Raw genomic sequence first — 21,034 nt, forward strand, 5'->3', positions numbered from 1 at the left:
CTTGAAGTTGTCAGGATGTTGACAAGGGGCGGGGATGGGGCTAGGAGATAGCTTAGCACAAGGGCTCATGAGAACTGTGCTGGTGTCAGAGAACCTGGGCTTTTATCCCGCCTCCGCCATGCACTAGTTATGTATTACTGAGTCAGTTAGTTAACCTTTCTGTGCCTCAGTTTCCTTGTATGCAAAATGGAGAAGATAATACTGCTTACCTCTTAGCGTTGCTATGAAATTAAGATACCGTTGGGGTACATTCTGGGAGAAGGGAGTAGATTTTAAATTTAGCATATAAGGTTAAAAAACGCAGAGTGAAAATCACCTTCATAAATCCATCCAATGGTCTGGAAAGTATGGATAAGGCTTCTTTCCATAGAAGGATTAAAATAGTCAACTGCCCTCTCTGCTTGGAAAGCTTTAGCAAATTAATAATATTTCCAACCTGCTGGGTCATCTGCAGTTATCCTCTTTATCCTCCATAAACAATTGACTCATATCTCTAATTCTTCACTAGTAAATGTTTCTCTGTGGCTTCTGTTGGTTCCTCCATTTATTTCTTCTTTCAGACATCACTGAAACCATCACTGCTTACCTGCCTGGCCAGTTCTAACTTTAGAATTAGTCACACATTCTTCCCATTGGTTTGCCAACAACCACTGGGGCTGAGGCTGCTGCTGGGAAAAACTAAGGTTAACAGCAGATAGGGCCTCTAATCTCCTGCTTGGCCAGCTCTGCTCCTGGAGTGGAATGGTGAATTTGGGACAGCCACAGGGTTATGTTTCACTGAGTTTCTATGTCTCTCTCTTTTTTTGCCAAATGCATGCATATATATGCATATGTATTTATATATTACAGTATTTATAAAGAATATTCTAGATCTTATGTACTGATGTGTATTATATAATTCTACTTATGTTTGAAATAAAACAAGAACTGTGTGGACAGAACTGTTGGTTTGTGTATATATATGTGTGCAAGTAAGAGTAAGTAAATACATACATATGCATTTCATAAGGTCTGGAAGATATTAAACTATTGACAATATTGCCTAGGTATTTGGAGAGTTGGGAAAATTTAACAAGATCTTTTGCTTTTTGTGTAAATTTTGCTTTTAATAACTTGTATAATTAAAATTAATAAGAACAACAGCTAACACTTGTTAAACTCTAAGAAATCAATATATTAGTATCTTAGGGAAATCTACTGAAATAATGTGTGAATGGCTCCAATATCTCAAAAAAGCAAGCCAAAACAAAACAAAAACTGCAGTTACTTATATACATGCTATTATGTAAAGCCATACTTTAAAAGTCCGGATTTTAGAAGGCTTTTGTGAAAACAGCATGTTGTTGGAAAAGAAAATTGGTGCCTTGTCTTCCGTAGCTATTTCTTTTAAAAGAGCTCTTCATATATGATCTCAAGAGAAAAGATGGATGTGAAAGATGGAAAGATCTCTGGAAAGATGATGTGAACACGTGTTCATTCCCATAAATGTTTATCAAGCATCTTGTGCATGTTGGCACCATTCAAGGTCTGAGCTATGAGCCCTGAAGACTAAACCCTGCCCTCAAAGAGCTTATACTCTACTGAGGGAGAGAGAATAAGCCAGCGATGTAAGACATGATATGTAGTAGTAAAATATGCTATAAAGAAACAGTGTAAGAGGAGAGAGAGAAGTGGAAGTGAGACAGGGAGAAGGAGGTGACACTTGAGCAGAAGCTTGATGATGTGACATAATGCATATATCTGAGAGAGTATTCCGGGCAGAGGGAACAAGTGCAAAGAGTGGGTGGCTGGAATGAGCTTGGAGTTTCTGGGATGTGGCAGAGTAAAGGATGCAGAGTAATAGGTGCCAAGGTCAGAGAGGAGGCCAAGGCCAACTGATCACATGGACTTTCACAGAGCAGAGTAAGGAGTTCATTTCTTCCACTGTACTGGGCAGTTACTGAAAGGGTCTCGCTAAGGGGTGAACACGCTTTGATCTGTCTTTTCACATGATCACTCTGGCTACTTTCTGCAGAGTGGACTGTGTATGTGTGGTTTTGGTGGGGGAATTGGCAAGAGTGAAAGGAGGAGACAAGGTAGGGGGCTCTTTTGGTAATAAATGCAGGTCAGAGACGATGGTGACTCGAACTAGGCAATGGAGTCGAAGGGAAGTGGGCAGATTTGGAATATGTTTGGGGGTAGAACTGATAATATTTGCTACATTTTCAGCTTTAAAAACTGGATAGATTTATAGTGCCATATGATGAAATGGTTAGACCTTATAGAGGGCAGCTTAAGGGGAAAACAACGAAGAGTTCAGGTTTATACGTACTAACCTGGAGACACAAAACAGTAGAATTATTATATAATTTATTGAAAAGTTAGACACTTTGAGAGTGAGAGCACAGATATTAATTATTAAGCCAGGACAACAAGGCATAAATCAGGACTATTCTGGGCAAATGAGGACATATCATCACCGTACCTGTTAGACATCAGTTCAGTTTGAAAATGGTATTTTATGACAATATCCTGTTTTGAGCATTGTAACACTGTGTTAAACAAAGACTAAGTACTACCAAATCCCTTGACTCTTGGTTGAATCAAAACTCAAAGTTATATATAACTTTTCTGCTGCACCTTCCAGAGTGGGCAAGAGGATCTTAAAGTTGGCACTTTCTGCTAAAATGTAAGTTCTGCTAATTTTCAAATGCATCCTGAATATTTAAAAGTTTAGTAAGTATGATACATAATCTTCCTTAACTTTTATAGTACACATAAAAGTCTTTTCACACCGTATTTTAATCACATGCATATATTTCACATTCCTCTTTAGAAGGTACCTTGGCAATTGGATTCTTTTTGGACAGGTCTTCTCCCTCCCGAAGAGCCACCGGGGCGGTGATCCAGGCCCGCTTTTGCCGCACCAAGTGAGTGTGTTTAGCAAGTAACTTGTTTTCATTTCTTGTGTTTAAGGCCTATAACAATAAAACATTGCCCCCAAAATTATTATGCAGCATAAATATAAAACATTAGTATGGTATGCTATAATTTACTAAACTTTAAAAAAGTGCAAATTTTAAGGTATGTTTTGTATTTCTAATCAGGCTTCTTTTCCAAAGAGGAAAAATATATATATATATTCTAGCACACTCTATAGGTGTTCAAGAGATTGTCTCCAAACCCAGTAAAGCAGTAGGATTTTGTTTTTAACAGTAAGAAAAGGTTTCCCAGGATGAAGAGTTCAAAAGACTCAAGAGTAATTTAGTGGCCTTACAAATTAAAAATAACAGACCACGTCAAAACTTTTTTTCTTACTAATTGAAAATGAAATTTTATCTTTCTGTGGTGGTTTCTGGTTTAAAAATAAATTGTCAAAGGTTTTAAGACTAAATCTTAGTAATCTGTTGACATAAATTTGACTACTAAAATTGCCAGTTAATAAATGTATTTTTTAAGGATTGAGTAAAGGATTAAATTTACCATCTCCTGTTTATAGAACCTTGTGGAAACTATTCCATAGTCTGTTGGGTTGTGTAGGTAAATATATGTTTTATCTAAGGAAAATTTCAATATAGCTGACCTAGTATCTTAAGGTCAGAAATGATTATTATGCTAGGTTTATTTCATTATTTTACTCATTTTGTTCTTTACATAACATGTATTTTTAAATTTCAGAATATTTACACTGGTAATCTCTAGGTTATTAATTTTTTTCCTTTGCTTTCTTTTGTTCCATTAAGAGATGGGGTCTCACTCTGTTGCCCAGGCTGGAGTGCATGCAGTGACTACACACAGGTTCGATCATAGTGCACTACAGCCTCCAACTCCTGGGCTCAAGTAAGCCTCATGCCTCAGCCTCCCAAGTAGCTGGGACTGTACATGCATGCCTTCATGCCCAGCATCTTTGTTTTTATTTGAAAAACTATTTCTATAACTTTAAATAAATTTAAATTAAAATTTAACAAAACATTCCAAATGATAACATTAAAATTTATGATGTAAAAATATAAAACTTCTAATTTTTCACTCATACTTCACAGAGTATTCACTGTTAACAGCTTGGATATCTTTTCTGATCTTATGACCATACAGTTGCACATGTATACACACATGCATAAAGATCTTTTTCCTATAAAAATAGACTTACATTACATATCTTCTTCTGTCTGTTCCTTGATTTTTCATTCAGCACCTCATCACCATGGACATTCTTTCCTATACTCTAAATTGTTTTAACATTCCCCTATTGATGAATATTTAGGTTGTCAAAAATGCTACATGGGGCTGGGCGCTGTGGCTCACGCCTGTAATCCTAGCTCTTGGGAGGCTGAGGCGGGCGGATTGCTCAAGGTCAGGAGTTCAAAACCAGCCTGAGCAAGAGCGAGACCCTGTCTCTACTATAAATAGAAAGAAATTAATTGGCCAACTGATATATATATAAAAAATTAGCTGGGCATGGTGGCGCATGCCTGTAGTCCCAGCTACTCGGGAGGCTGAGGCAGAAGGATCGCTCGAGCCCAGGAGTTTGAGGTTGCTGTGAGCTAGGCTGACGCCACGGCACTCACTCTAGCCTGGACAACAAAGTGAGACTCTGTCTCAAAAAAAAAAAAAAAATGCTACATGGAGCATCCATGGATACATTCCTCTGCGCTTGTTTGAATGGGAACAGCTGTGTCCAGGGCAATGTGTGTTTTTAATCTGGTAAAGCACAGCCAAGCTGTCCACCATGAAATTAAGACTCTGAGTCCAAATTATAGAAGTAATCCCCTTGGCTCCTTACCTCGAAGTGAAGTCCATTCCCAAAGTGAAAGCAGATCTGTAAAATAAAATGATTTGATATTTAATACAATTTATTACACAATTCAGCTGAAAATCATTGTTAATGAATAACCTCCCAACTTGAATATCATAGACATAAAAAAAAAAAAAAAAGGTTTAACCACCACTATTCTTTGTCAAAAGGAAACAAATTTTAATTGTCCTCTTTCCCTTCTCTCGGCGACCAGGGTCAGAGGAGGAATCCTGCATTCTCCTTGATCCACACCATCTCTTCCAGAAAAAAACTAATATTTAAAAAAACAAACAAAAGAATCTGCCTTGTGAAATCTTAGCCATTCCTCAAAACTCTTCTCCTCACCCTGTGGTTTTATCTCGTGTTGTCTAGGATCCACTTGCCTTTCCTCAAGGCTGTTGGTATGAGATGTGCTCCCCTTTCCTGCCAAGCTAATTCTCACCATCCCTATGGGTCACATGTGCATGACCGCCCATGTTCTGATCTCTCCGTTCCTCAATATCCTCAGTTTTATCCTTTACTATCACACCCTGGACTTCATCATTACATAGCACTGTTCTAAACACAGTCATGTGTATTCTAAAATCTGCCCAATAAACTCCTATCCTGCTTTCTGAATTTTGCTGTACTTTCTTTACAGTCCATGAATCTCCTTATTCATTACTGTCTCAGTAATCAGCACAAGACATTTTGTCACTCTTAATTGCTAATATCTTGAAGGCAGAGATTCACGTTTTATTTCATTAATCTATTTAATATTTAAAAAGTTTTAAACTGCAACCATGTACAAAAGCAGGGTGAACAGTACAATGAACCCCACACAGATAACACCCAGTTAATTATTTAAAAATAATTTTTAAATTTATTTAAATTTAAGCATGTTTCTTTTAAAATACATTTTTTATTTAGGAATAATTTGATTTACACAAATATTGCAAAGACAGTACCAAGAGTTCCCTTACCCATTTTCTTCTTAAGTTAACATCTTAAAGAACTATGGTACATGGCCGGGCGCTGTGGCTCACGCCTGTAATCCTAGCTCTTGGGAGGCCGAGGCGGGCGGATTGCTCAAGGTCAGGAGTTCAAAACCAGCCTGAGCAAGAGCGAGACCCCGTCTCTACTATAAATAGAAAGAAATTAATTGGCCAACTGATATATATATATATATAAAAAAAAGTAGCCGGGCATGGTGGCGCATGCCTGTAGTCCCAGCTACTCGGGAGGCTGAGGCAGGAGGATCGCTTGAGCCCAGGAGATTGAGGTTGCTGTGAGCTAGGCTGACGCCACGGCACTCACTCTAGCCTGGACAACAAAGTGAGACTCTGTCTCAAAAAAAAAAAAAAAAAAAAAAAAGAACTATGGTACATTTTGCCAAAATTAAGAAATTAATATTCGTACATTTTGTTAAAGCGCTGTTAACTAAATTCTAAACTTTATTCATATTTTATCATTTTTCCCCACTAATGTTCCAATCTAGGATCCCACATTACATTGAGTTATCATATCGCCTTAGTATCCTCTGGTCTGTGACAATTTCTCAATCCTTCCTCATTTTTCATGACCTAGACAGTTTGGAAGAATATTGGCTGAGTCTCCTGCAGGATGCCCTCCAATATGCGTTTAGCTGTTGTTTTTCTCATGATCAGACCAAGGCCATGTATTTTTTGGAAGGAATATGGCGGAGGTGAAGTGCCCCTTTGTCACGTCCTATAAGGGAGTGTATGATATCCACACGACATCACTGGCTAAGGCAGTGCTTGCAAAATTTCCCCACTTTTATAAAGTTACCATTTTCCCCTTTCTCCACTCTATTTTTTGGAAGTAAGTCACTAAGTCTAGCCCATCCTTGGGTCAGTGGGAGGAAACTCTGCCAGACAAGTTGCTTTAGCTGAGTTTCCTTATCTGTAATGTGAGAATTAATGATACAAACTGTGGCAGATATTTTCTATGGTATAGTTAATTGCCACTTTCTCTCATCTTCAGTGTTCAGAGACCCTATTTTGCACAATCAGGTAGACAATCACAATCATGGAGCTGAATAATGACATAACTGATATACGACACAGCACAGTATATATTCACATTCACTTTGACAGTGGCTGGCTTAGGCATAAATGTGTAAGAGAATTTTGGTCAATGACATATCAGGAAATCCTGGAAAGTTTCCCCTCACTGAACAGAAAGAAGAGAATTGTATGCACAACCCCCCCCCCCAATTCCCTTTTTAAAAGACTGGAGATGGTTGAACAAGGATGTGACATTTGGACCGGTTATAGCCATCTTATGACCATGGGGGGGAAACTAACAAAATGATAGAGAAGCCAAAATGAAACCATAACATCTTTAACCACTTCGGTACCAGCGTCGACTACAGTCCATAGCCACAGATGAACTCGCACGGTGACTTTAGCTGACAGCTGTGATATGACTTTTCTAATTTTTTCATTTATCAAAATAAAATTGTGAACATTTAAAAATAACGTAATGAAAACACGTAAGTCTATGTTACCTATTCTGATTTACATTACAAGTAAAGCTGCCTGTAAAGTAAAACAAGCTTTCAGTGCTTTGAAGTTTTCCTCATCACACAAGAGCAAAATGGATTCGTGGTCAATGCTCAGCACAAACTATCAGGTGGACGATGAGTGCCAGCTATGGGCAAGGTTTTGCGGCAGGTGAGCGCTGCACCGAAGTGGCTACTGGAGCCACTCGGCATCTTTTCTTATGAGATATTATTTTTTTCCTTATCCTAATATTAGTTGGGTTTTGTTACTTGCATCTGAAAGCAACCTACCTGATACACCCATTTAGCAGGGCTGCTGTGCAAATTAAATACACGAAATGTAACTCCTATGGTGACTGGCACTCAACAGATAGAATTTAGGATGGCATTTCCTCAGTTCTGCTTTGCATGTTCTTTGTCTTAAAATTTCTGCAATTTGGATTTATTCATACACTCGATATTCTGAGCTTCCGTGATAAATAACAGAATGCTCTTACCCTACTGGATTCTTATATATTGGGGAGACAGACAAAAGCAGGTTGCAATAAGAGCTGTAAAGAAAATTAAAGCAGAGACAGGATGGTAGAGAGTGATTTAGGACTAGGGGGAACTCTCAGCAGGGGCGCACCTGTACAGAGACCTGAATGGGAGGAGGGAGCCAGTCAGCCGAAGCCCTGCAGAATGAGCAGCCTGGCTATGAGGTGGGAAGGATGTTGACATTATCAAGGCTGGTGTGGCCAGAGGGGTGAATCAGTGAAAATGACCTCAGAGGGAAAGTCCAGTACTGGGCCATGGAGAGGACTTTGGATTTTACCTGGTATAAGAGGAAGTTGTAAGCTTGGAAGTGATACAAACCAACTTATGTTTGAAAAAGCTCACTCTGGCTTCCATATGGAGAACGGACCTTAAGGGAGACCAGGCAGCAGTCATTGTGTCACTGCAGTAGTCCAGGCAGTAGATAACTCTAGCTTGCACCCTGGGGGTTGCAGGAAAGATGACAGCAAGTGGACACCCTTAGTGTATATTTTGAAGGCAGAGGCAACAGAACCTGTGCATGAAATGAATGAGGACTCAAGATGACCCTCAGAATTTTGACCTGAGTACCTGAGGAGAGAGACTGGGGGAAAAAATAAGCTGGAGGTGGGGCAGCAAAGGGGGGTGGTATTGGGGAAGGGGGGAGATGGGAGGCAAGAGCTGTTTTTATGTGTTCTGTGTGAATGGCCTACTGGATATAAGAGTTTGGAGTTCAGAAAAGAGGTTATACCTGGAGATACAAATTTGGGAGTCATCAGTGGGTTTCAGTGAGGGAACTGGGATGCATATTAGAGGCTTTGTGCATCTTTAATGGAATGTTTCTTTTTTCTCTCCAAAAGCTGTTATTCAATTGATGTGTATCTAAGGAACCCAGGTAAAACTGGCAAAGCTACTCCATGCTGTTAGAAGTCAGGACAGTGGCCACCTATGGGGGCGGAGGGGACTAAAGGCTGTTTCTTGATCTGGTTGCTTGTGACACGACATTTTCAGTTTGTGAAGATTCAGAGCACTCATGATATGTGCAATTTTCCGTATGTATGTTAAACTAAAAAGTTAAAAAAAAAAATGTTCATCTTAAAATCGAGGATATCTTGGAATCTAAGTACCACAGTTCTGCTGTTTGCATTTTTCTAGTACCTCTTGCAGTAGCCTGTTTTTAATAAGGAATGGTGGCAGGAGCAGGGCAAAATCGCCCTTAGTTGAGAACCACTGGTCTAAAGAGTGTGTTCTGTGAGCTATAGAGTCCCGTGGAAACAGATCCCAATGATTTACTTCAGAAAGGAATAAAGATGGTAACCATTTCCTCAAATAAACAGTGCGAGAGGTGCAATACTCTTGGGCTTTTTGATACAATGAATGTGGAGCAAATCTGTCAGTCCATCATTCCTCCCACCACTGGGAGGAATGTCTCCAGACATTTCTGGTTCTTAAACCAGGGCTGAGGTTGGGAATAGGGGGCAGAGATGAGCACTAGTGGCACCTAGTGGGTAGAGACCAGAGATGTTGCCAAAACATTCCACAATGCACAGGACAGCCCTTACAACTAAGCATTATTTGGCTCCAAATGACAAAGTGCTGAAGTTAAGAAACATTGACCACATTTCTCTGATTGGAAATTATTGTAATAACCAGGGTCAGGACGGTCATGCAAGTTCTAGAAGACCATGGAGACCATGCACGTTTCCCAAGTGGTAGTATATACAGGCAACACGAATGGAACAAGGTGACACTCTATGCCTGTAGTCCTCCACTCCCACTCCCTGGCACTTCCCTTTGGACATGTCCACTCTGTGAGGCTTAGTGACCTCCTACGGAGATGTTGTAAAGGCATTTCAAGCATTTGAAGGGTGTCTGGACAAGATGACCGTTATGGTTTTTTTCAAACACTAAACCTGTAACTCCTTTTTTCTCACCAGGAACTTGGTGACAGAAAAATGTCATGTACAACATGCCTTTGAGACTGAAGAGGAAAAGTTAGCTGCTCTTTCTTGTATCCAAAGTAGTGTTTCCAGATGAACCAGAAGAATCCTTCAAAAGTTTTTCCAATTTACTGAACATTAAAAAAAAATTTCTTTCTACCATTGGATCCTGTGCATCTTATAAAAACTGGACTTCCTGGCAACTGGCAAGAAAAAGATTATTATTATTATTATTTTTTTTTTTTGGCAGAGGCATGAGGGAAGGTCAAGTATCACTGTAAAAATACAATCAATCAACGCACTCTTTGTTCTTAAGGTCAGCGCTTTTAGAAAGGACTTCCTGTTCTGAAGTCACCTTGATGAGTTGAAACAAGAATCTAGGAGGACTCTTGACTCACTGGCTGGCAGCCCCTCCTGGCCAGCGGGTTCCCTATGAGAAGTCTTCCCTCTAAAGCAGATAATCTTGAGCTTTCTTCTGTGGTTCTATGATTGTATGGTGAGGTGTTCCCTCAAACTTTAATATTTCAGATTAATAAATGTCTTATTACAGGCAGGGCGTGGTGGCTGTCACCTGTAATCCTAGCACTCTGGGAAGCCAAGGCAGGAGGATCACTCAAGGTCAGGAGTTCAAGACCAGCCTGAGCAAGTGCAAGATCCGTCTCTACTAAAAACTACAAAAAAATTAATTGGCCAACTAAAAATATATAGAGAAAATTAGCTGGGCATGGTGGCGCATGCCTATAGTCCCAGCTACTTGGGAGGCTGAGGCAGAAGGATCGCTTGAGCCCAGGAGTTTGAGGTTGCTGTGAACTAGGCTGACGCCATGGCACTCTAGCCCAGGAAACAGAGTGAGACTCTATCTCAAAAAAAATAATAAATTAGACATTCCAGCTAATCTTAATGTAACAAATATGATTTTAGGAGAGTCACATGGAAGTTAGCTACAAAGAGGAAGACATTTCCTTTGCAAATGTTTTACTGACTCACAGAATTTTCAAGTACGGATTTAGCAATGCTAGGCTACACTCGACTTGTTAGATCATGTTGTGAATTCTTGTTTCAAGCAAAATTTTGTGTATTCGTGGACAGCTCCTATTTTTTCCCTTGGTATAGACAAATAAACTGAAGGCCCTGAAAAGTCAATATTATTTCATTCAGTGTCAATTCCCTTGGCCCCTAAGCCATTAAAACAAAACAAAACAAAACAAAAAAAAAAACATCAGCCGGGCGTGGTGGCTCACGCCTGTAATCCTAGCACTTTGGGAGGCCGAGGCCAGATTGCTCAAGGTCAGGAGTTCGAAACCAGCCTGAGCGAGACCCCGTCTCTACCAAAAAAAGAAATAAATTAATTGACCAACTAAAAATATATATACAAAAAAAAAAAATTAGCCGGCCATGGTGGCGCATGCCTGTAGTCCCAGCTACTCGGGAGGCTGAGGCAGTAGGATTGCTGAGCCCGGGAGATTGAGGTTGCTGTGAGCCAGGCTAATGCCATGGCACTCACTCTAGCCTGGGCAACAAAGTGAGACTCTGTCTCAAAAAAAAAAAAAAAAAATCAGAGTTGCTAACAAGTAAAGTAGGCTTTTTAATATTTAATCTTTTCTACTCCAATTATTTTCTAATCGGTATGTTAACAGTGGTTCTCAAACTTGAGTGGCATCAGAATCGCTTTGATGAAACACAGATTACTGAGCCTCACCCTATTTTTGCTGATTCAGTTGGTGGAGGGTGAGGCCCAAGAATTTGTATTTCTAGTAAGTTTCCTGGTGATGCTGATGTTGCTTGGTTCTCGGATCACACTTTGAAAACCAGTATAAAAACCACACATTATCAAGGGAGAGGGAGAAGAAGATAGCCTGGATAATTTATAAACCTGATAATGAGCCCTTAATTACAGAGAGATGTGTGAAAAGACGTATTCTAAATCAGGAAATGTGGTAACTGTGAGTTATTCCCACCACAAAAAGATTTTTCACTTTACTAAATATTAATCAACTATGACAGGATTACTTTAAATAATGTTTTCCCCTGGCTCAAACCTCTTCTTCTAGTTTAAGCTTTACTGATCCTGAGCATTTGTCATTTTAAAAATATTTTACCATTTTATTGGCATGTGTTTTTGTAACTGCCACAAATGGTTTTAGAATCAGGCAAAAATATAAGTAGATCTGTATACTACATTTCCCATAACTTGATAGACAAAAATTGGAGGCTATTTCCACTTTTTTTGCTGGAATGTATTTCTGACAAGTACACTAAAAAATAAAATGAAGAAAAGCATTTTTTTTTTTTTTTTACTGAGATGTTTAAGAAAACCAAGAGCATCAGATTTTCCTTTTTCACCATTAGGTGGCACTGGGCTGTCAGTAAGGCAAACTTCAGGAACCACCACTGACTTCAAGGTCCAAAGTGGAAACAAGTATTTTCAACTGGCCTTAAATAAGCGGACAGGCAAAACTGAAAACACTAAAAATCAAGAGCTTTAGAAAGCTGTATGGGTACTTTTGCCTTTTGCAAGACTGTATCTGGGAAATTAGGTAAATCTTTTTTTTTTTTTTAGGTAAATCTTAATTTACATTTCTTCATTTTTCCTTTCTAGAATGATTCTAACTTGCCATGAAACTGAACCAATTACCTAGTTCCAGAGGTTCAGACTTTACTGATGACCGTAGCAAACTGCTGTATGGGGGACTCGTGGTCACGCCTCTGGATTGACAGGTACCTGGTGTCAGGTGAACCTGGATTCTGTTCAGCTTCGCCCATTATTAATTTTCACTAAAATCAGTGAGTGGATACTCAAAAAATATCAGGTGCTTTTCCCCACATTCCTCTTTCCCCCACTATAAGCTCCATGATCGTGGGGGACGGTTCATGGACACCCAGAAGAGTGTTGGGCATATATAGTGGAAGTACAATTTGTGATTTGCTGAATGTATAAAAGTTAAATGAAAACTTACTACTCAACCTATCTGGGCATTACATATTTCCCTTAAATACATGAAATTCAATTACTATTCCAGTTTTTCCAAACACAGATATCAATACTTTAACTCATATTTTTAAAGAATATTTCTGTGTCTAAGGCATGTAGCTAGTTTATAGATAAAAGATACAAAGATCCTGCTCTGAAGATGCTCACAGTTTAGAAGACATACAGTGTCCATAAATTACTATAAGACTATGCAGATACTGTATTCCCAGGAAGAAAATTACTATGAGGTAGTAAACCTTAATTGTGTAACTGACAGCTACAAAAATAGTTCTGGGGAACTCAGAAAAATTAGAAATAATTTCCTTCTGGGGAAATCATGAGATGTTTAGGGGAGATGGCACTGGGCTTGGGCTTGGGCTCGGCCTTGGAGAGGGAGCAGAATCTGTATCTGTGCAGGTAGGAGGAAGGAAAAGGCACTGGTCAGAGACAGCCTGTGCCAGAACGTGGAGCGCTGGGGGCCAAGAATGAGAAGTCGTGCACTTAGACTATATGACACAGCAAACAGAAAATAAGGACAGAAAGTTGTACTGAGGATCTTCACTAGTCTCCTCAGCAGTGGAGAGTCATATTGTCAGGTTCTGACCAGGGAGACTATGACACTAGTGCTTCCGGAAGGTTTTCTGTGCAAGATACAAGGCAGGAGACAGTTCGAAGATTAAAGTACAAAGCCAGGGACATGTACGGAGGACCAGCATCAGGGGAATGGCAATGAGACAGATGGGTGGGGCCAGAGTCTTTATGGGGACAAAGCTCATCCTTGGCAATGCCCTGGATGTGGACCGTAGGGAAGGCTTCAGAGGGTGAGAAAGTTTTAAGTGTGAGTGGCTAGCAAGATGGTGGTGACTAGAAGGATGAAGTTCCCAGAGGGCAGGCTGTAGAGATGTTAAGCTTAGATCCCAGGAAATCCTCTGTGTAGACAGGAGAGATGCTAGATCAAGGGTCTTCAAACTGCGGCCTGCTGAGGACATTTATCCAGCCTGCTGGGTGTTTTTGCCACCGCTGCCTGTCCTGCTTAGCAGCCGACTCGTCCGGGGCCCACAGTGCGCATGTGTGGAATGTGCGCCGCACTCTCCAACAGCCCTCTAACGGTCTGAGGGACAGTGAACTGGCGCTCTGTTTAAAAAGTTTGAGGACCCCTGTCCTAGATAGTAGATATACCAAGGCAGTGCGGCTCCCCAATGGGTGGGGGTTACATAACCAGGCCAAAGGGCGCCTCTTAGCGCGCACACACACACACACACACACACACACACACACACACACACACACTGTCCTGAGCGCAGCACCCCCTTGGCCGCTGCTGCTGCCACCCACCCTCCTCTTCCATTCCTCCCACTCCTGTCTGATACATCTCCTGCCTACTCTCCACTGTGCTTGGTGTAAAAAAAAAATAAAAGGTGGGGGGTGAGAACCGTTGCGGGTTCCTAGAAGTAAAAGGAACCTTAGAATATTGAGGAAGCAAAGGAAGGAGCTATGTGACAAAAGAGAAAATGAACACTGTTAAAAGATGACGACGACTGAGCTAGGGGTCTTGTCCAGTTTCTCAATTAGCACTTCTGGGGTCTAAGGAGAGTAGATCACTAAGATGAGGCAGTGGGTAAGGAGAATTTATTATTATTTTTTAGTTTGCACTGTAGAGGACTTGAACTGTCTCATCTCCATCCAAATTCGCCCTCTCATTCCCCAATCAGCCAAGTGGCAACTGCTTGACTGATGAAAACAATCACAGTAAGGTGTGATTTTGAGGTAAGACCTAGAACTAAGCTTGGCACAGAGTAATATCTGTTGAGTGAATGAATGTATCAAGGCTTAATTAACTCAAGAGCATTTCCTCTTTAAATAAAAAGAGGATAGAAATAAGTAAAATGAATCCCTAATTAGAACCTCTTATTATTTGCTCATCACTGTTTCTCAATGTGGGTGCTTGCTAAATGCACTTTGAATACGAAAATTCTTCATAAGCGGCCAATTCTTCCTGAAGGCTCTGCAGATTGTAGGAGGCTGGGATGCCCAGCGCTGGGCTGGTTGCTCCTTCTATAGGCTCCATGGTACTGTTTATTTCTTTACTATCACTTCTCTTATCATTGCCTGTTTGGAAGTTAGCCATTTATTTGTCACACCATTTACTAAACTGTAAGTGCTATGAAAGTAGAACATGTCTGGCTTTTTCATAGTTCCCCAGTGTCCTGCAATAAGCAGGGATTCGCCAAATAGTGGTCATTTGTGGTTAGTGTCTTTTCTTATGGACATTTCTCATCTCACAATTAGATTATGATATAAATCCTGGTGTTCCAGCTTTCTTCACCCTAATCACCAAGACTTGCATATGATAAAAACTCAATAAATTTTGTTAATAATTTGAAAAGTTTTAAAAAGTATCTCTGATACTTTAAACTGACAAGACAATCTTTCATCATATGAAAGACTTGAATGTAAGACCTGAAATTATAAAAATACTAGAAGAAAACCTAGGGAAAACTCTTCTGGACATTGGTCTAGGCAAAGAATTCATGACTAAGACCTCAAAAGCACAGGCAACAAAAACAAAAATAAACAAATGGACTTAATTAAACTGCAAAGCTTCTGCACAACAACAACAAAAAATAATCAAGAGTGAACAACCTACAAAATGGGAGAAAATATTTGCAAACTATACATCCGACCGGGAAATAATATCCAGAATTTACAAGGAACTCACTCAAACAACTCAAAAAACCCCACAATCAACCCCATTAAAAAGTGGGCTAAAGACAGGAAAGACATTTATCAAAAGAAGACAAATGGTAAATAAGCATTTGAAAAAATATTCAATATCACTAATCATCAGAGAAATGCAAATTAAAACTACAAGGAGATTTCATGTTATACCAATCAGAATGGCTATTATTAAAAAGACAAAAAATAACAGATGTTGGTGAGGATGTGCAGAAAACGGAACTCTTATACACTGTTGGTGAGAATGCAAATTAGTACAACCTTGATGGAAAACAGTACGGAAATTTCTCAAAAAACTAAAAGTAGAACTACCACATGATCCAGCAATCCCACTTCTGAGTATCTGCTCAAAGGAAAAGAAATCGATAAGTAAAAAAGATATTTGCACTCATATGTTTATCCCAGCACCGTCACAATAGCAAAGATATGGCATCAATCTAAGTGTCCATCAGTGGAGGATTAGATAAAGAAAATGTGGTATATATACACACGGAATACTAGTCAGCTATCAAAAACGAATGAAATCATGTCTTTTGCAGCAATGTGGATGGAACTGGAGGTCGTCATCTTAAATGAAACTCAGACACAGAAAGACAAATACCCATGTTCTCACTTATACATGGGAGCTAAGTAATGTGTACACACAAAAGCAGAGTCTAGAACAATGGAGACTTGGAGGAGTGGGGTGGGTGGGAAGGGGGTGGAGGAGGGGAGGTTGATTGGTGGGTCTGATGTGCATTGCTTCAGTGATGGATGCACTGAAGGCCCTGACGTCACCACAATGCAATAATGTATCAATGTAACAAAATTGCACTTATACCCCCATGAATATATACAAATAAAAAAAAAAGGAAAAAAATACCAATTTGTGATGCAGCAGTATCATGCACTTCATTATTAACACATTAAAGATCTAGGCTGGGCACAGTGGCTCAGGCCTGTAATCCTAGCACTCTGGGAGGATCGCTCAAGGTCAGGAGTTCAAAACCAGCCTGAGCAAGAGCAAGACTCTGTCTCTACTATAAACAGAAAGAAATTAATTGGCCAACTAATATATATAGAAACAATTAGCCGGGCATGGTGGTGCATGTCTGTAGTCCCAGCTACTCGGGAGGCTGAGGCAGGATTGCTTGAGGCCAGGAGTTTGAGGTTGCTGTGAGCTAGGCTGACGCCCTGGCACTCTAGCCCAGGCAACAGAACAAGACTCTGTTTCAAAAAAAAAAAAAAAAAAAAAAAAAAGATCTAGTAGAAAATCTATTAGTGATTTAGTGATGTTCCGAATAAATGGTATGTGGATCACTATAATATGATGTAAAAATATTTGTGGATTCTACTGTGACAAAGTCACAGATACTGCTTATACTATTGCAGTGTCTTTCCTACACTCAATAAAAAATACTAAATTTCAGGTAGAGGTTAGTGCAAATATCTATGTAATTAATAGATAGTAATGTAATTGATATGCAAATATCTATGTAATTAATAGATAATTCCCCGCCATCTCTAGGAACCCTCTGAATTCTATGTATAGACCATTTGAGAGTTGATTGATCCCAGATAAAGAACTCTTGAGGAGGAAAGATTCTCTGGTTTAATTCAGAAAATTGTTTCTTTTTTCCATTTTGATACATTTGGCTTAAATGTGTGAAAGCTATGTGGGTGACACCCAAGTTACCTTCTACTGTGCTTCCCTGTACTGCAGAGGAAAGCTAAAGACCATATATCATAGACTCCCTTGCAGGCTCAGTTCTGAACGTGATTTGGGTTCAATCAGTATTTCAGTAACATTTGAAAGAGGGAAATGAAGCAGAAGCTCTGTGCCTGCTGTTTTTGTTGGCAAGCACAGTAGTGGATGTAGTTGGGTTTTTTGCAGCAGTCTTATTATGACTCTAGTATCCTAGATTCGTGAGCACCAAGAGGCAAAGTATAGACATCCAGGTTGTTATGAAACCTAGCAGGTGTGGCAACTGGCCACAAAGTAGCATCCTGATCACAGCAGTTTCCAGACTGTGGGAGCAGCAGTGTGGTTTCTGGTTCCTGATCACAGGAGAGGCAGCAGCTCCCCAAGTGGTTGGGCTCTGCTGGGTGGTTTTGAAGTCGTTACTGACAGTTCAAACTCCAGTACACTTATGTAGTCACCTTAATTTCCTAAAATAAATCTCTTCTTGATTTAACTAACTAGAGTAAATTCTGTTATCTGCAACCGATCTCCGACCCAACAGACTACAATTTATATTCTTTCCTATAAAGGACTTTGTCTCCTCAGGAACTACCTCTGTCAGATGAGTTGCTTTCCATTTTTTACCAAAAGACTACACTTCCAACTTCAAACACACTGGAGGCAAAACGCTAAACTGCTCACTGTTGTTTGAGCAAAACCAAACATACTCAAATTTATATTACAAAAGGTATTACAGAAAATATATAGAATAATCCAAGAAATTTGCTCCTATTCAGATGGCAATAGTCACTATTTGAAGCAGCAGTCTATTACTGCCCAATAAAGTATTAAATTGCCAAAGTGAAAAATATTCCTAAATTGTCAACCTGTTTCTGTGAGTATACAAATTGGCCTGATTACTATATCATTTGAAGATTATTGAAGGCAATTTTTTTTCTTACATGAAAATAATTTAATATTTAACCCTCAAAGTGAGCCAGGTGTTATGTCAGCTTGGAATTCTCCTTAACCAGGAAGCATCGGGATGAAGGGATTAGTTGCTCTGCTGTTCTGGAGGCCAACAACAAAGCCCCAAATCATGTCTTAGGAAAGTTTTATTAAAGGCTGGGTGTGGTGGCTCACATCGGTAATCCTAGCACTCTGGGAGGCCAGGGAGGGAGGATTACTTGAAGTCAGAAGTTCAAGATCAGCCTGAGCAAGAGCGAGACCCCCATCTCTACTAAAAACAGAAAAAAAAAAAAAAATTAGCCAGATGTGGTGAAACACACCTGTAGTCCCAGTTACTTGGGAGGCTGAGGCAGGACGATGGCTTCAGTCCAGAAGTCTGAGGTTGCAGTGAGCTATGATGATGCCACTGCACTCTAGCCAGAGCAACAGAGCAAGACTGTCTCCAAAAAAAAAAAAAGGTTTTATTAACAAAATGGATTTGCATGGGCAAAATGAAATGGATAAATAGAGCATGAAAAAGAACTGTGTGCCAAAGGTCTGGAGGTCCTAATTATCACGCTGTTCCAAATGAGAGTTCACTGAAATTTCTGGATTGGATTTAGTCATGCTTCTTTCAGAAGTTAGAGCTTTTCATACAGTGAATGTACCTGCATTTTTTATTTTAATCATTATATAAGAAAACTGAGTATAATTTTGTGTCAAATACCTCTGAGCATATATTTGTGAAGTCTCCAGAAGGTGAACCCACACCTATACTACCAGGGTAACTGTCACTTTATCAAAATCCATTTAGCAAACCCCTATAAAGCCAAATACACTTCTTAATTCTGTTGGATCTCTTTAACAAACAGAAAACCAATAGTTCAAATAAAATCCAATTTGAGCACGGAAACCAAGCATAAGAAATCTCGACCCAGGGACTGAACATCTCCCCGTGGCTGAAGCTCTTTTCTTTAAGAGGGTAATCTCTGAAAACCCCATCTGATGGCTCTACACCTTGGTTTTCTGCAACCTTTTAACTGAAAAAGTCTTCAAACTATTACCTACGTTTAATTATCTTTACTACTAGGAATCATTTTTGAAACACCAAACTTTGTGTACTTTATTTTAGGCTAAAACTATCGTGTGGGCGATTTTAACATCAACGTAGCTTCAACAACAACAAAAAAGTTAAGCTTTGTAAAATACTTAAAAAAAAAAAAAAGGAAAAGAAATCAGTTTTAGCCCCTTTTTTGCACTCTAAGAATTCAGGTATTTTCCTGGATCCCCCAGCTCCCGACGTGCACGGGCGGCGGCGGGCGACCCCGGGGACCGGGGGAACTCCGAGGACCCTGGAAGGCGACGCGGCTGTCGCTCCCCGCTGCCTCCATGTTCGCTTCCGAGGAGGCTGCGAACAAAGCCCGGATCCGGGCACGGCGCTGCTCGCCCCAGGGCTCCCCGCACCCACACACCACGGGGAAGGGCGCCGCGGCCCCGGTGTCCCGAGAGGAAAAACAGAGCGTCCACAGGTCCCAACCTACCGGCCCCGGCCCCGGCCAAGAGGGCTTTGCGGAGCCCCGGGTCGGATCTCGCCGCAGCGCGCCCAGCGCCGTCCCACCCCGGGGCGCCAGCAGGGCGGGCGCGGGCAGGTCGCGGCGCGAGCCTGGCGCCCGCCAGTCCCTCCCCAGCCGCCGGGCTCGGCGTCCCGGCCCCGGCACCTACCAGCAGAAGCAGCAGGGCGCACGGGCGTCCCGGGCTCCGCGCCATCGCGCCCTCGTCGCCGCCGCGCCCTCGCCCGCGGCCGCTCGCTCTGCCCCGCGTCCCCGCGAGCGCGCCCCGGCTCCGCCCCGCGCTCTCCCCTCCCTCCCTCCCCGCGCGGCCCTGCCCAGAGGCGCGGCTCCAGGTGTGGCCGCCGCGAGGAAATGGAGCCCGGGGCCCGCGCGGCTGCTCGCGGGGAGGGGGGCCGGCCGCGGAGGAGGCAGGCGCGGGGTGCACTCCCGCCCCCGTCGCACGCACACCTGGGACGGCGACGGCCCCCAGTTGGGGACTGCGGGTGGCAGGCCCCGCCGCTCTCTCCTACTGGATTCCCTCCCTCCCGTGGAGTGGCCCTCCCGGGGCTGGGCGCGGGCGGCGCGGGCTGCCGGCCCCGCCCAAGGGCAAACCTTGCTCTGCGCCGGGAAGACCCGCTGGGGTCCCGCGACCCGGGCCCGCCGCCTGCCGCCGCCGCAAGGGCCGGCCCTTGGTGAACGTGCGTCAGGCCTGGAGCGCAGGTGGCGCGGAGAAGACTGGTGACTTGGGGACCTGCGTCCTCACCGCAGCCACCACGGCTGCCCTCACCGCGAGGGGAGCGGAGGTTTCGGAGCAGGATTTCAGGTGGCTGCCTCCGCAAAGGCCTCTCACGCCTTCCCCACGGCCTTTGCTTCCAACAGGTTTGCAGCTTGTCTGGCTCAGGGAGAAACAGTCACTGGAGGTCACAACAAGGACAGTTGTTTGACCCCTTGATGGCTAGACTCGGCTAGGAAAAAAAACTCTAAGGCGTTAAGGGGAAACATACACTCTTCCACATGACTTACAAATGCTCTAACACAGAGCGCGCTCCTAGCGACAGAAGTTCTACTCCACGAGTAACTAGCTGGGTGGGTGGCCTGGACTAGTGTCTCTGTGCCTCAGTTTCCAGATCTGTCAAACAGGGTTAATAGCGCTCAACATATAGGGATGTTGTGAAAATTGAACTAGAAAATCTGTGTGAAGCGTTCTGCAGCGTCCAGCACTGTAGGGTTCAATAGATGGTAGTTGTTAAAATTATAACGATATTATTGCAAGGTAAAATGCTAAATTGAACTCTTCTTAAAAAGCAGAAACTGTGTATGGGCATCCAAACACGAAAATCAGCCCCAGATGAAGAAACGTCTAAGAGAACTTAACTGTAGGTTGAAGTAGTGGGAGAGCCTATATAAAGTCAAAAGGGTTGGTTGTAGAGTAGGAATAA

At 41.8% G+C, this 21,034-nt stretch overlaps 1 protein-coding gene across 1 annotated transcript in view; it reads right to left on the reverse strand.

Moving 5' to 3' along the window:
* Nucleotides 1–19,877, reverse strand: part of DSG2 (desmoglein 2) — a 46,883-nt gene extending 27,006 nt beyond the window's left edge. Inside the window, exons 1-3 of the mRNA XM_012782558.3 lie at nucleotides 19,768–19,877; nucleotides 4,763–4,798; nucleotides 2,823–2,957 (exon numbers count right to left, since the gene is read on the reverse strand). Coding sequence (XP_012638012.2) covers nucleotides 2,823–2,957; nucleotides 4,763–4,798; nucleotides 19,768–19,812 — 216 coding nt within the window. The 5' untranslated portion in view covers nucleotides 19,813–19,877. The remainder of the gene's footprint in view (nucleotides 1–2,822; nucleotides 2,958–4,762; nucleotides 4,799–19,767) is intronic.
* Nucleotides 19,878–21,034: the final 1,157 nt, after the last annotated feature.

The sequence above is a fragment of the Microcebus murinus genome, chromosome 17 (assembly GCF_040939455.1).
Source record: "Microcebus murinus isolate Inina chromosome 17, M.murinus_Inina_mat1.0, whole genome shotgun sequence".
NCBI lineage: Eukaryota > Metazoa > Chordata > Mammalia > Primates > Cheirogaleidae > Microcebus > Microcebus murinus.